Consider the following 14,564-nt stretch of genomic DNA (forward strand, 5'->3'; position numbering starts at 1 on the left):
AGAAGTTTCTTGGATGAAAAGTGAAACATCTTCAAAGAAAAACCAGAAAGTCCAGTTGCCTCCTGAAAAAAGCACCTTTGGGACAACCATGACCTGGATGACTGAGAATCTCCATAGACATCTTGCATTTAAGTTACGGCATTGGTATGCTCACTGGACCAACAAAGGCGGGTGAGGATGTGGGGAGAGGGGAGTCTCATGTTTTGTTGTTTTTTTTAAACAAAAGGTCTGTTCATTTTAAGAAGTATCAAAACCTTGGCAGATTTTTCTAAGGCAACAAAGGATTTTGAGCAATCTCATTTCTTGGCAGTCTTTTGTTTCTGTTTTTCCAATGTCAAAGCTGGAAAATATTGCTGACCCATGAACTAGTGATTGCGGTGTTCATTTCTTTTCATTTTTCCTGTTTAAGTGTGACTTTTCATTTTTTTTAAAAAATATACATTTTATTTTTAATCTTTAAAAATCCATTATGGCAAGAGAGTACATATGATGCTGCCACAAGTAAACATACGCAGGAAGAAAGTGCAATGACCACACTTAGGAAATACACTTATAATCTAAATTTAATTTGGTTAGCCTGGAGGCATCTCATATTGGTTCATCTGGCTACATAACTAATCGTACCCAAAGGTTGCAAATGTATTTATTTGCTGTTTTTTTTAAAATACAAAAAAAATAAAGACATGCTTCAGTTCCCTGAAGTTCAAGATAATTTTACAGAAACCACTTTACCCAATCAATGTGAATATTAATGAGGAGGCAAGAGTAGAGCAGCTCTTCTTAAAAAAAAGAAAGAAATCAAAAGAATTTTGTAAGAGATCCTCAACGCACAGCACAAAGGCAACAAACAGCCAAGGAAAATAATGGAGGGAAAAGCCTCCCAATAAAAGCTCAAAGATAAAGATGAATCGGAATTCTATGTAATACATTTTATGTATTACATTTAATTCTACTGGAATACATTTTATAAATGGGTAGAGAAAAGGAGGAATGTAGGGATAGAGAATTAGAAACAAAGTGAAAAAAGAGGAGAAAAATAAATAAAATAATATAAGAAATATTAGATAGGAATAAATTGGATTTGAATAGATACGAAGGGAATATGTATGTAACTGGAGTGTGATTGAATGTGCAAAAAATATATATGGAATATGCATATACACGAAAGAAAAAGTGTTAGAAAAATATGTACCAGACAAGTCGTACCAAGTCTAATGTTTTTAAATTGTATATTTAATAAAATAAAAAATAATAATAAAACCCCCCTCCCAATAAAGATGAAATGTCCATCCTTTAACCCACATCAGTTGTGCTAAAAAAAGAAAAAGAAAAGAAAGAATTATGTAGAAACTCAATGCAATCTGCATTTGGCAAATTATACAACAGGGGAAACTGTAAATATTTTCTTCCATAGATTTGCATATATTGAGAAAACAAAAGCAAACCCACAATAACTCTCAAAAATATTAAAAGTACATCAGCAGGTAGACCAGATATTGTTCCTGAGATATTACATTTACATAGTTGCTGATACCTTTCAAATGTTCTGATGGGTCCAGTTGTTTTTCTGATAAAAACCACCATCCCAAAGGCTGTTGAATGAATGGCATGTAGGCCAAGAAAAAAATTTAAGGCAAATTTAAAGCTGTTGATTTTCAGCCACAAGACTTCAAACATAATACATTTTGAGCACTAAACTCCACAACACCTCAGGTAGAATTTGGAATAAGATGGGAGGCTATATACATGGTTTTTTTTTTTTTTTTTTTTAAATTGAAGGATGAAAATTTCAGGTTGTAACTACAATGGACATACCATCACAAATTGTCGTAAGGCTCAGGTCTGCGTAAAATAACCATAGTAAACAAAATAGCAAACAAAAGCTTAATAATAACAATAACAACAACAACAATAGCAGGAGCCTGTAGAACCATCTGATGTGTATCTTTTCCTTTATCTTTTGCTTATTATAAGAACACGGGAAATACATTTTGAATGTGTATTTCTAGGACAGCCCATCTGGTTCTACCATTCATCTTTCATTCAAGTTATAATCCTCTCAATGCTTCATCACAGCAGGATATATAAAAAGTTAAAAAGAAAGTCTACAATTAGACAGAGTTTTAACTTCAACGTTCAGGAGTTAATTTGATTGCAAATAGAGCTTTAACCATCTGCTGAGCAATGTATTTCAGAGGTCTAATAGAGCGTGAATAGTCCCAAATAGAAAGGAAAAATATTCAAGTGACTGGAAACGAAAGTTTAAAAATGAGATGTCAGTACCACGCAAATAGTAAACAAAACAAAACAAAAAAAACCATGGAAATAGGATTAAATGAAGAGTTAATTTGGGAGATTTGCCTTCCTAGCACTATTGAATCGTTTAAAACAATTTAAGATAAAGGATAGAGCGATGGCCTACAAGGTTCTTCTGTTTTAGTGTGGCGCGATTGGTAGGCTATAGACTAGCAGTCCGAGTTCTAGTTTTCCCTTAAACATGGAAGCCAAGTGGATGATTTTATAGCAATTATTTTAGGTCAGCACAATGTATCTCGTCATGTTACTTTTGTGGGCAAATAGGAGGAGGGAACACTATGCATGCCACCTTGAATTCTAGAAAACAAAGGAAACATACACATCTAATAAAGAAAGAAAAGTTAGTGGTATTGCTGAATCACAACAGTGAAAGGAGCAGCCAAAACTAAAGAATGGAACTTTCAAATGGAAAAATCAAAGTTATAAACAAGGGCTGTAGCTATAAATCCTTGGCAGCTCTTTTGCTCGCTCACTCGTTTCTTAACTAAATGTTTCAAAAATATTTTGCAATTATAGAACACTTCATCAAAAATTGGAAAGTACTGTATGAAGACCACTCAATTATTTCTTTCCCTACTTTTTATCTTTAGAGCATGGGAGTTCAACTTTTTTGGAGAGTAAGATTAATGATTGTAATTGTATTTGGGTAATTGCCAGTGGTGGGATTCAGCCGGTTTCCATCGGTTCGAGCAAACCGGTTGTTAAATTACTCCTCCGCTATCAAAGTGGATCTTGGGTGCTGCGCTGCAAGGGAGAAATGGGCAACGGAGTGGCTGGTGTGAGGGAAGGAGAAGGCCGCTTTCCCTCTTTCTTCTCCCTGCTCCTCCTCCTTCCCTTGTGCCAGCCGCTCATTTCTTTTTCCCATTTCTCCATTGCAGTGCAGCGCCCAGGATCCACTTTGATAGCGGGGGTGGGTGGTGGGTGGAGGTAATTTAACAACAGATTCGCCCAGGGTCAGGTTGGCTATTGTGGAAGGCTCATCCCGCATGTGCGGCAGAGCTGGAGGATGGGAATGGGCCATGCTTCCTATGAAAGCCAACCTGACCCTGGGTGAACCAGTTGTTAAATTAGTTGAATCCCACCACTAGTAATTACCCATCCTCTCCATTTTTAAGTCTTGTCAGCCTACAATTTGCACCAAAAAATCTAATTCAAAATTATGTGATATCAAAGGAACCGATTGACAGTGAATACAGAAGAACAGAATTGCGAGTGGCAAGTAGACTCTGGACGGATCATCTAATTGATGATGAATGTGGACAGGCAGGGGCTGAGATGATGAACAGGTCTTGAGTGGTGAGGTTAAGGTGACTGTAGACTACTAGTGCCCAGGTGTATGTGAAACAGATAACTTCTTTCATCATTAGCCATGGTGCTCAAGCCAGCTAGATGTTCATTGAAACAAACATCTGAATGGTCACAGGATCCACTTTCTTGTTCTATATAAAATAATTAGCATATATGCACATCACTGTTATTTGGTTTCAAATTTACACAATGCTAGCGACTTTCTCAGCGATGCCAGTTGTAATTTCCTCTGATTGCATCTTGAACTTTCTGGATTTACATCTTGCTCCCCTTCTCTTTATATATTAGTAGAGTTACATCCTTTCTACAGTGTTAGAACATACATTCAAAGAGTTCCATGACTGATTCCAGAGAGACTATATTCTTAGAAGGGCACAGCAGAGATGGCTGATAGAGGACAAGTTGCTCATGGCTATACCACGGACAAAATGGGATGCCTTTCCGGTCTCATTGTCATACGTTGAGTCTTCAGTTGAGAACCCAACTGAGTCCCTTTATAGCCTTTTTGCACCATATTGTAACATGTTTCAATACACATGCTGTGGTGCGCCAAGCTACTACAGGAGGCTCTTTAGCAGGCAGGATCATGTGGGGGGAACCTCCGAAAATCAATCAAAATCAAGACTTTCTAAAAAGAATCATAAACTGCTTGTTCAGGAATGAAAAGATGACAAACTGCTATGAAATACAGAAATTATTGTGTGTGACGTCATGCATCTTTACCCATATATTACATCAATAACAGTTGATGTATAATTTTTTTCATACATTTATGGTTTAAAAAAAGAGAGTTTTGAATTAATTAAGGAAGTAATCAAGGGACTAATCATCATATATAATAGTGTTTTTAGGACATTAATGTGTCAAAGAAAATATGGAGACATTTGAACGAGGAGACTATATAATTACCACAATAAATGTGAAATAAATAGGGAAGGAAGGAAGGAAGGAAGGAAGGAAGGAAGGAAGGAAGGAAGGAAGGAAGAAAGGAAACAGGCACATATTCAAAATGGCAATAAATAAATAAAAATAAAAAACTCAAATACAATCTCTATTCCTGCATTCAAATGTCCAGGATCTATGCATCAATAGGCTGTATGCTGCAACAGAGATATTTACTTAGTTCTTAAGAACATAAATTAAATGTTTTCAACTAATATCCAGTGAAGTCAAGACGAACTATGCTAAAAGTTTTTTACAAGATAAAAAAGAGGGATAAATAAAAATAATAACAAAAATGTTTGCAAGACAAACATGAGCTTGAATTAATGATTATGTATGGTATTTTATACTTAGATAATGGGCATGTTCATTGCTTGGGTGACTGTGAATGACACATTCACGGTTCTATGAATGAATAATAACCCAACCCACAGCCATTTTGTGAGGTTTCCACAGCCCATTTTATGGAAAGTTCTAAAATTAAAAAGTTAGACAGAGACAGTCCACATTATCACTAGAACATTAGAATATTTGTGATACAATCCACACAATAAAAGGTAACATGTACCACAATCACATAACTACTAAAATAACATTTGTACAGTACTTAGTGATGATATATATCTACAAGGTCACCTGTTCCAAGCGTCCATCTATTAAGAACCAACAGAAAAGGCATGTTACAGGTTCCTTCTATCAGGAGCTACCCTAAGACAATTTCTTATTCTCTCTCTATCAGTGTTTCTTAACCTTGGCAACTTTTAAGTCAGGTGGACTTCAACATGCTAACTGGGGAATTCTGTCGGCTCAAGGTTCTTGAGAATACTTGGCTTAAAGTTACCAAGGTTGGGAAACACTGCTCTATATATACATGCATGAGGTGGCGAGGAGAAGTGAGTTGCATACAAAGAAAGGTACCAAACATTCTGATCTCAAAATGGGTTTGAGTTCTGGCAGTTATCTGCTGTCTCAAAAAGCATTCAGAAAATATTCCTGGACATCTGGAATTGACCTATTTCATGGTTGGCCCATTTCTGAAACACCTCTTTTGGGGTCAGAATATTCCCTCTGGTCTGAAGTCCAAACTGCAGGTATTCTATGAAGGAAGATTTAATACAGATACTGTAATGTGAATCCTTGTTTAATGGTATCCTTATTTCTATAATTTAAACACTAGATGGTCATTTTAAACAGTCCAAATGACAGAATGGGAAGGATGCTATTTATAAACTTCAATTAAAGTTCTGTGCAGTATTTATTAAATCTGTAACCTTGAGTTCTAAACCAGCTATAAAACATATTTTGGAAAACTGAAACTTCTTACTGACAAGGGATACTCCTAGAAGAATTTAATTAAACTGGTTTCTGGATTAAGCAACATTGAAATTGTTGATGGCACCTTAGGGCTAATGATATTAGTGAGCATTATAGTAATAAATGGGTGATATTAGTTGTTCTGAATGGTATGGTATTGATTTGTGCCATTCATCTTCTTCTGATTTGCTGAAGAACGGAGCTTTTTATAATGCTAATGGAAATTAAGAGCTTTACAAACACAGCACATGAATACATGGACATATCTTAGCAACCAAGCACTTAGGAAGGACTGAAATATAAATATACATGTATTCATTCCTAGATTAGTTTGGTGGCAGGCTATGTGAAGGCTTGTACATCTCTCTCTCCCTCCCTCCCCCTCCCCCCCCCTCTGTATTTATATATGTTGATCCTATAATTAAACTCTTTAGGCTGCTAACACAATTAAAGCAGTTTAAAAATGTCAAAAATAAAATAAGTAACATAAATCTGCTACAGTGCTCTAATACTCCAGATCAAAACAATCTGTAAAAGTGGATAATACAATTGGAAAATTATATGAGTAGGTTAAGTCCTTAAAAAATAATATTAAAATCTTGGCATGGCATGAAAGTACTATAGCATACAGGTATTACGTGATCCTCCTTAGGGCAAAGTCTGTCCATAGATAAGGTGCCATCATGGAAAAACTTCGTTACTTATAAATTACATGTTATTCTTTATGTCTAATCTCAGTTAGCACAGGCATAGTCTATATCAGTTGATGTTTCAGAAATAACGTATTGTAATAATCTTTGTTTTATTTTTGTAAGCTCCCCAGAGTCACTGAGATTGACTTGAGAGGCCGTGTAAATATTCTTAAATAAAATAAATAAACAATCCATGAGAGTGACCACAGCAGCCATATAAATTTTCTTAAATAAAATAACTAAATAATCCAAACGGGAGGTATCAGGTTGTAAATAATTAAAATAAGCCTAAAGGTAAAGGTTTCCCTGTCTCTGACTTTAGGGGGAAGTGCTCATCTCCATTTCTTGGTCAAAGGAGCCAGCGTTCCTGAAGACATTTTCCATGATCATGTGGCCACCATGGTTATATACCAAAGGCGCTCGGAATGCTGCTACTTTCCCACCAAATGGTACCTATTAATCTACTCGCATTTGCATGCTTTCAAACTGCTAGGTAGGCAGCTGGGGCAAGAATGGGAGATCACTCCATCGCACCCTCCCCAAAAAATAAGACTACTTTTGTTAAAATAGAGCCATAATTTTGCTCACTGGCAAGATATTTTTTTTTCTCTGCCTACAACTATCCTCATCTCTCCTGCTCATGTGTTCTACTGTATAGACAGTATAAAAGAACTATACGAACTATTTTTATAGGTGTGACAGGCACTTCCATTTCAATAACTCTAGATATAACATTTGAATATATCAAGGGTTATAAATATAGATTTGCTAACTCTCTAGAACAGAGGTGTCCAATCATGGCTGGCTGAGGAATTCTGGGAACTGAAGTCCACAAGTCTTAAAGTTACCAAGGTTTGACATCCCTGCTCTGGAAGCCAATAACTTGGCACCCGCAGAAGAAGAAATCTTGTAATGGTTAAGAAGTTTCTGCCTATATAGGAATTTAGTAAGATAAATGTTTAAATATTTTCTACAAGAAAACTGAACCTAGATAAAGACTTATTTTAATGAGTAATGGTTTTCTTTTCTTTTCTTAAAAAAAAAGCTTCCATAAAATAAATAACTACTTGTTTACAGTTGCCTTTCAATTAAAAATTAAAAATAACAATAAAATACAATATAGCATTATCTTGTTCCTATCTATATTGCATATTTTTATTCTGTTTTCCAGGCCTGAGAGGGGAACACTGATAAAATAAAAATAATCACAGGTATGAAGGGATACCTGGTGTACTGATTGGTTGGTGTCTAGCAGAGTAGAAGCATTGCCGGAACTGGCAGTGGCAGTGAGATCCGGTAGCATTGGAGGTATTCAATTGAATACCTTTCCGTGGTGAATTTATGACTTTAAAAAAACCCATTGGTCAGCTGCACAATACTGGTAGGCCATATACAGCCCATAGGCCATATCTTGTTCAGGCCTGCTTTCTGCTATGTTGTGAACCGCTTATAGTCATTCTGGAGTCAGGCGGGGCCAAATCAAATAACTCAGTTAGTAAATCCCAAAACCTAATATATAAACAGTAAGAAATACAAATAAAAAATATATGTTGCTTCAACTTTCAAATATTTTTCCAAAACAGATCTTGGCCTGTGTTGGGTATAAATCTTGATATTTATTGATTTTTTTTTTTGGGAACATGTGTTTTATGGTTTATGATTTCCTAAAATCCTAGTTTTTATTGTTATTATGAACTGCCCAGAGTAGCGTTTTAAAAAGGACAATCATACATAACTTATAAATCAACAAACATATAAGGTTTGTGTGTGTCTGTGTATACGCAAGAGGAGAGAAACCAAAACACTAATGTGCTCTAATCTGTAAGTACATTAATTAATCTTCCCCTACGTTGGGTATCGTTTAGTTGGATGGATGTCAACTCCCAAAATTCTAAACAATAGTCATGCTAGCTGAGTAAATCTGTGAATTGAAACTCCTATATCTGAAGTCATGTACATTCTGGAGAGGGTTGCTTGAGACCACCATTCCATGACCTGCATGCATGAAGTTCTGCTGGAAGGAAATATCTCATCTTCCTTCTCTATGTGCCACAAGAAGCACTTTAAGAAACAGTGGTTTCTTAACATGGAATCTGCTTTCTGTTCTTTTACTTTATTTCACTAAAGTGTTACATGGATCATTCAACAATTGATGCTGATACTGCAATTAATGTAATGCCTGGAAATGGCAGCTGATCTTAACTAAGTTGGAAAAATGCAACGAGACTATCCTTGTTTCCGGAGACAAGCTGTTGGAGAGAAGGGACATAATCTTCACGTGGTAAAAGAAGTAATGATTATGAATTCTGAAATATGGACACAAATGGGGACACAACAGGATGAATTTACACAATTCTTCCCACAAAACTGTCATATTGCAACCCTACATTCTCCACCACAAATGCTCGTGACCGTTGCATTCTACCTTCATCTGGAGTGTTCAACTTAATATGGCTCGAAAGCAAAACATTGCAATTTAAGAATTTATCAAATTAAATCCTGCCCCTCAATGTTGTTATTATTATTTGGGAAGTGTGAGGAAATAAAGTTGTCTATTTCCAAGTAAATGATCTTGTAAAAAGATCATCTCCAAAACACATTCGTTTCATAAAAAAATACCCATTTCAAAAAGATAGTCTAGACATGTGAAAGGATTATCTAGCCTAATTACTAAAATGGCTGTTTTAGGCTTCATGAAACGACAATTAATTTGGTATAAAGAGTTTTCTTCCATTTTTATTAATGATATCTTGTGGCTAATAATGTAGGGTTAGTCTTAAACTGTTTTGTGGGTTAAGAAGCTGATTTTATTCACAGCATAGTTAAGATCAGCTACCATTTTCAGACATAAATTGTAAAACCAAATGGAAATTATAGCTTTTACTCTCCCATCTTCTAACTGCATCAGAGAAGGGCAAAACATATGCCAGAAGCTCAAGGTGACTCCTTCCTATCACGGACAGGTTATCATGGTAGCTGATGCAGCCAGCCTTTGCATTAAACCGAATACCAAGGAATATTGAGGGTTATTTTGAGAACAGCTCAGAATGATGTTATATAAATCTAAATTATGTAAGTCATTTAGACTTAACAAGATCATGATACATCTTTCAAAGAAAATCAATTCAAATTTAAACACATAAAGCAGTCTGGACAAGAAGGAAATTAAACAAATTCCAACCCAGCAAAAAAAAGGGACAAGATAAATTAACTGAAACGGTCTCGTAGAAGGATTACTTCACAAGTTTTAAGGTGTGAGGCAGTTGAAAGGTTTCGTGCCCAAGGTTAATTCACAAAGTTGACTTAATTCAGAATAAATGACGGGACGTAGCCATGGAATTGCCATTGGGTTACTAGTCAATTTGATCTCAACTTGCAATCTTTTCCGGCTCTAAACTGACAGACAGCGAAGGAAAAAATGATCTTATCTATAAAAAAAGAACCCTTCATGTTTAAAAGGACAATTGAGATAGGAAGCTCCAAGAACATAGCATATTCTTACAAAGCAAGACAAGACTGCAAAGGTTTATTAGAAAAGCAGCGTCACAAACACAAGCCTATATTTGCATGTACTGTATTCTTCAATTAGGACCAATAAATAAAATGTCTGTTAGATACATATTAAAAACCACAGAACATTACACTTCTCTGACTGGTTTCAGTGCACTCACCGAAGACATAGTATGGAAATGAGAATGGGCAGTTTTGAAAGCTGCTAGAATATTCTTAAAAAGAGATTCTGAAATATGCTATGTAAAACCTTGGTTTCACTGGCCATTGAGTGGAAATACTGTTGAATGTGAAAGTCCATGAAATCCAAATATACATAATTCATATAAATGATAGTCAACATGAGTTGCATCCGTTTACATCCTTTGTACAATTATGTAATTATGCAGACAACATGAATTGATATGTCAGTTGTTTGGATGATTTCCAAAAAGGAAGGGGGAGCTTTGTCTATTGTTTTGGGAACAAAAATCCAAAATACATTTTTGTTCATTGCGTCTGTGGTTTCCTGAATTGAAGTTTTAATATATAGAGTTTTAGGATACTAACTAAGTTTCAACTGGTATTATTGCTTTCTTCAAATATTGCTGAATTTTACATGATGCATAACCTAAGAGACACAATGGTTATTTTTAAATGTACACATTTAAAGAGATTTTTAATGGTTTTTTAAGAGGATGCTGAACCATAAGAATTATCTGTATTTTAAACTATTGTTTTGACTATACACACATACACATGTTATTTCCCAAAGAAATATTTTTTTTTAAATTTGATTTATATACCGCCCTTCTCTGGAGACTCAGGGCGGCTTACAATGCGCTAAGCAATAGCCTTCATCCTTTTGTATATTTATACAAAGTCAGCTTATTGCCCCCACAACTGGGTCCTCAATTTACCTACCTTAGAAAGGATGGAAGGCTGAGTCAACCTTGAGCCTGGCGAGATTCGAACCTGCAGTAATTGCAGGCAGCTGGTCTTAATAACAGGGTGCTTTAGACCACTGTACTACCAACAGTTTTGTTTTAAAACAAAACTGTTTTAAAAGGTAGTCTGGATGTGCTCTGTTTAAACCAGGGGTCTCCAATCTTGGCAACTTTAAGCCTGGTGGACTTCAACTCCCAGAATTCCCCAGCCAGCTTTGCTTTAGAATTCTGGGAGTTGAAGTCCACCAGGCTTAAAGTTGCCAAGGTTGGAGACCCCTGGTTTAAAACATTCCTGACCTCTCCTTACCTTTTTGCATTATCGTGATCTATTAATTCTGAAGTTCAATGAAATTGCATATATTCTCAAATGGCTCTTTTTTTTTTTGTTCCGTATTAGTTCATGTCACACAGCAACTAACAAGCAAATGCAGAAAATGCTCACGTGATATAACACTGTCCATATACTGAGGTAAATAAGGAGCCCAGGTATCAATGGCTTCCTTCCTGCCCGCCTGCTCAATTCTCCTCAGCTCTGCTAACAGTAAGGCTTGTGCTGCTTCTCTTACCTGAAAATCCAAACAGAATAGGCATTGGTTCAGTTAAAGCACTGAAAGAATGGTAGAAAAAAGGGGCAACACAGGGAGGCAGTTCAAAAATAAACATTAATAGTAACTAACCAGATGGAGTAGGGACACAATGGCTCAGTGGCTAAGATGCTGAGCTTGTTGGTTGAAAGGTCGGCAGTTCAGCAGTTCGAATCCCTAGTGCCACGTAATGGGATGAGCTCCCGTTACTTGTCCCAGCTTCTGCCAACCTAGCAGTTCGAAAGCACGTAAAAAATGCAAGTAGAAAAATAAGGACCACCTTTGGTGGGAAGATAACAGCGTTCCATGAGCCTTTGGCGTTTAATCATGCCGACCACATGACCATGGAGACGTCTTCGGACAGTGCTGGCTCTTTGGCTTTGAAATGGAGATGAGCACCACCCCCTAGAGTCGGGAACAACTAGCAGATATGTGCGAGGGGAACCTTTACCGTTACCTTTAACCAGAGGGAGTCTAGTAGCGCTTTTTCCTACGTATAAAGTATAAGCTTTTATGAGCTGTTCATGGCTTTTAAGGACATTGGTGGGGTGAAAAAAGGTGTTGCCAGACTCCTGTTATTGTTTGTTTGTTTGATTTTTGTAGACAAAGCTTTTCACCAATAGCAGTAGGACTTGGACTTATACAGTATACCCCTCCATACTGCTTTACAGCCCTCTCTAAGCAGATCCATTAAGGACATTTCGCCACGGCCAACTCGCCATGGCCAACTCACCACAGCCAAGTTGCTGTGGCCAACTCGCTCCACAGGACAATTCGTCACGGCCAACTAGCCATGGGACAACTTACTGCAGAAATGGTGGGATAAAATCATTAAAGAAATGAAGCAAAAGGAGGGACAGAACGTAATGTGAATGACAAAAATTAAAATATTATTTCATTTATTTTAAATAATTAAATTGAATTGTTAAATTGTCCTGCAGCAAGTTGGTCATAGTGACTTGGCTGCAGTGAGTTGGCTGTGGCGAGTTATCCCATTCTGTCTCTAAGACATTTACAGCAGGGGTGTCAAACGCGATTTCATTGAGGGCCAAATCAGGCCCTCAATCAGGCGCGGCCAGGGTGGGCATGGCCAGCTCAACATCACTCGTTTTAGGGGCACCTGTGGTGACCCGAGTGCTCTGCCAGTGAAAACAGGTTCCTGAGCTCCGTTTTTGGCTGCTACGGCCTCCTGCAACCCTCTGCCAGCGAAAACGGAGCTTGAGAGGGCCACATGCAGCCCTCCCGAGCTCCGTTTTCACTGGCAGATGCACTGTGGGCCGGTCCTTTGCTGTTTCCAGGGTGGCCCCGCAGGCCAGATCGGAGCAACCCGGGGCCTGGATCCGGCCCCCAGGCCTTGAGTTTGACACCCCTGGTTTACAGAGTCAGCATATTGCCCCAACAATCTGGGTCCTCATTTTACTGACCTCAGAAAGATGGAAGACTGAGTCAACTTTGAGTCGGTCAGGGCTGAACTGCTGGCAGTTGGCAGAGTTAACCTGCAATACTGTATTCTAAGCACTGCGCCACCACGGCTCTTACTAACAACTAACTAGCAACTAATCTGACAGCAAAGCTGTGCTGTATTTGATAAGATACATAAAATAAAAAGATTCTTCATAAAATTGAGCACTGGAGGAATAGGACATTTTGCTACTTCCCCAATATGGTTGAGATGCTGGGGGAAGAACCTCATGGACACAGAACACTAACACTTTTTTAAATAACAAAAATACTTCCCATTATTATGCTGCCATTTTACCCATGGGACATGATGGCAGGAGTAACCAAAAGGTTTTGGGGTTGTTGCTTTTTGAATAATCAGGACTACTTATTAATGTTGAGATCAGCTTTTGCTGAAGGATTCCCAAAGATTCCAACGGTTACTCTCCCAAGCCAGTTTCTCTGATAAGATGAGACGGAGAGACAAATTTCCTACTCCACACAGACCTGGATTCCACCATCACTATACAACGTCAGCAATAGTTTTTCAATTAAGCTGAGACGCCAACTCAACCCCCTACTGCAAATGTCACAGATTGGCTCCTCATATATTTCTTTTAAAGCTGCACAATCAACATTTTCCCCCTTTCTTCTTTTTGCCATAACAGCACAGATGTAATGTCAAGGCCAGATAGTCATTGATCAAAAATAGGGGACGCCAACTCCATTTGCCAGCTAGAGAAGTTACTCAGCACTTTCACCTTAGAAACTGGCCTAAAATAGAATGTCTTTTCTTTTGTTAAAATCACATCTAGCATTTGAAAACAGCCAAATCCTTCTTACAAACATGAATCATATGTATGTATGTATGTATGTATGTATATGTTGTATATGTATATATATGTATATGTATATGTATATGTATATATATATATATATATGTATATGTATGCATATGTGTGTATAGATATAATATATATGTATGTATATGTATGCATATGTGTGTGTGTATAAAATGTGTGTGTGTGTGTGTGTGTGTGTGTGTGTGTGTGTGTGTGTGTGTATGATTTCTCTCTGTCACCATTGGGTGCTTAAATATTTTAAAATATTTCTGAGAAGTGGGGGGGAGGATTGGAATTAAAAGCAAAATAGAGGAGAATATTTTTAGCCAGGGTTGAAATGAGGGCTCCTTGGTACTCTTCTGAGTTTGATTGTTTTCTTGCAAACGTTTCATTACCAAATTAGGTAACGTCATCAGTGCACTGATGAGGCTACCCAATTTGGATAATGAAACGTCTACAAGAAAACAATCAAACTCAGAGAGCATCAATGACCCTTAAATGCAACATTTCATGGATGTACAATCAGCCCAGTTTCCTGCACAGTGATATTAAGTGTTCCGTTCTCTACAGCTGCTCCTCCTGCCATCTTGCTTTTAAAATTAAGCAAAGTATCGAAAAGTATTAAAAAATAAATTTGCAGCAGTTATTGAGCTGCTGATGCATGAACAGTAAACTAGCTGTGGCTTAATT

General features: G+C 37.2%; 1 protein-coding gene across 2 annotated transcripts in view; it reads right to left on the reverse strand.

Moving 5' to 3' along the window:
• The window catches only part of WDR7 (WD repeat domain 7), a 224,561-nt gene that overhangs the window by 159,283 nt on the left and 50,714 nt on the right, over nucleotides 1-14,564 (reverse strand). For both annotated transcript variants that reach the window (XM_070935976.1, XM_070935975.1), the window contains one exon: nucleotides 11,451-11,574. In XM_070935976.1, the coding sequence (XP_070792077.1) occupies nucleotides 11,451-11,574 (124 nt within the window). The remainder of the gene's footprint in view (nucleotides 1-11,450; nucleotides 11,575-14,564) is intronic.

The sequence above is a fragment of the Pituophis catenifer genome, unplaced genomic scaffold (genome assembly GCF_029215685.1).
Source record: "Pituophis catenifer annectens isolate HBS135680 unplaced genomic scaffold, rPitCat1.0.hap2 SCAF_2, whole genome shotgun sequence".
Taxonomy (NCBI): domain Eukaryota; kingdom Metazoa; phylum Chordata; class Lepidosauria; order Squamata; family Colubridae; genus Pituophis; species Pituophis catenifer.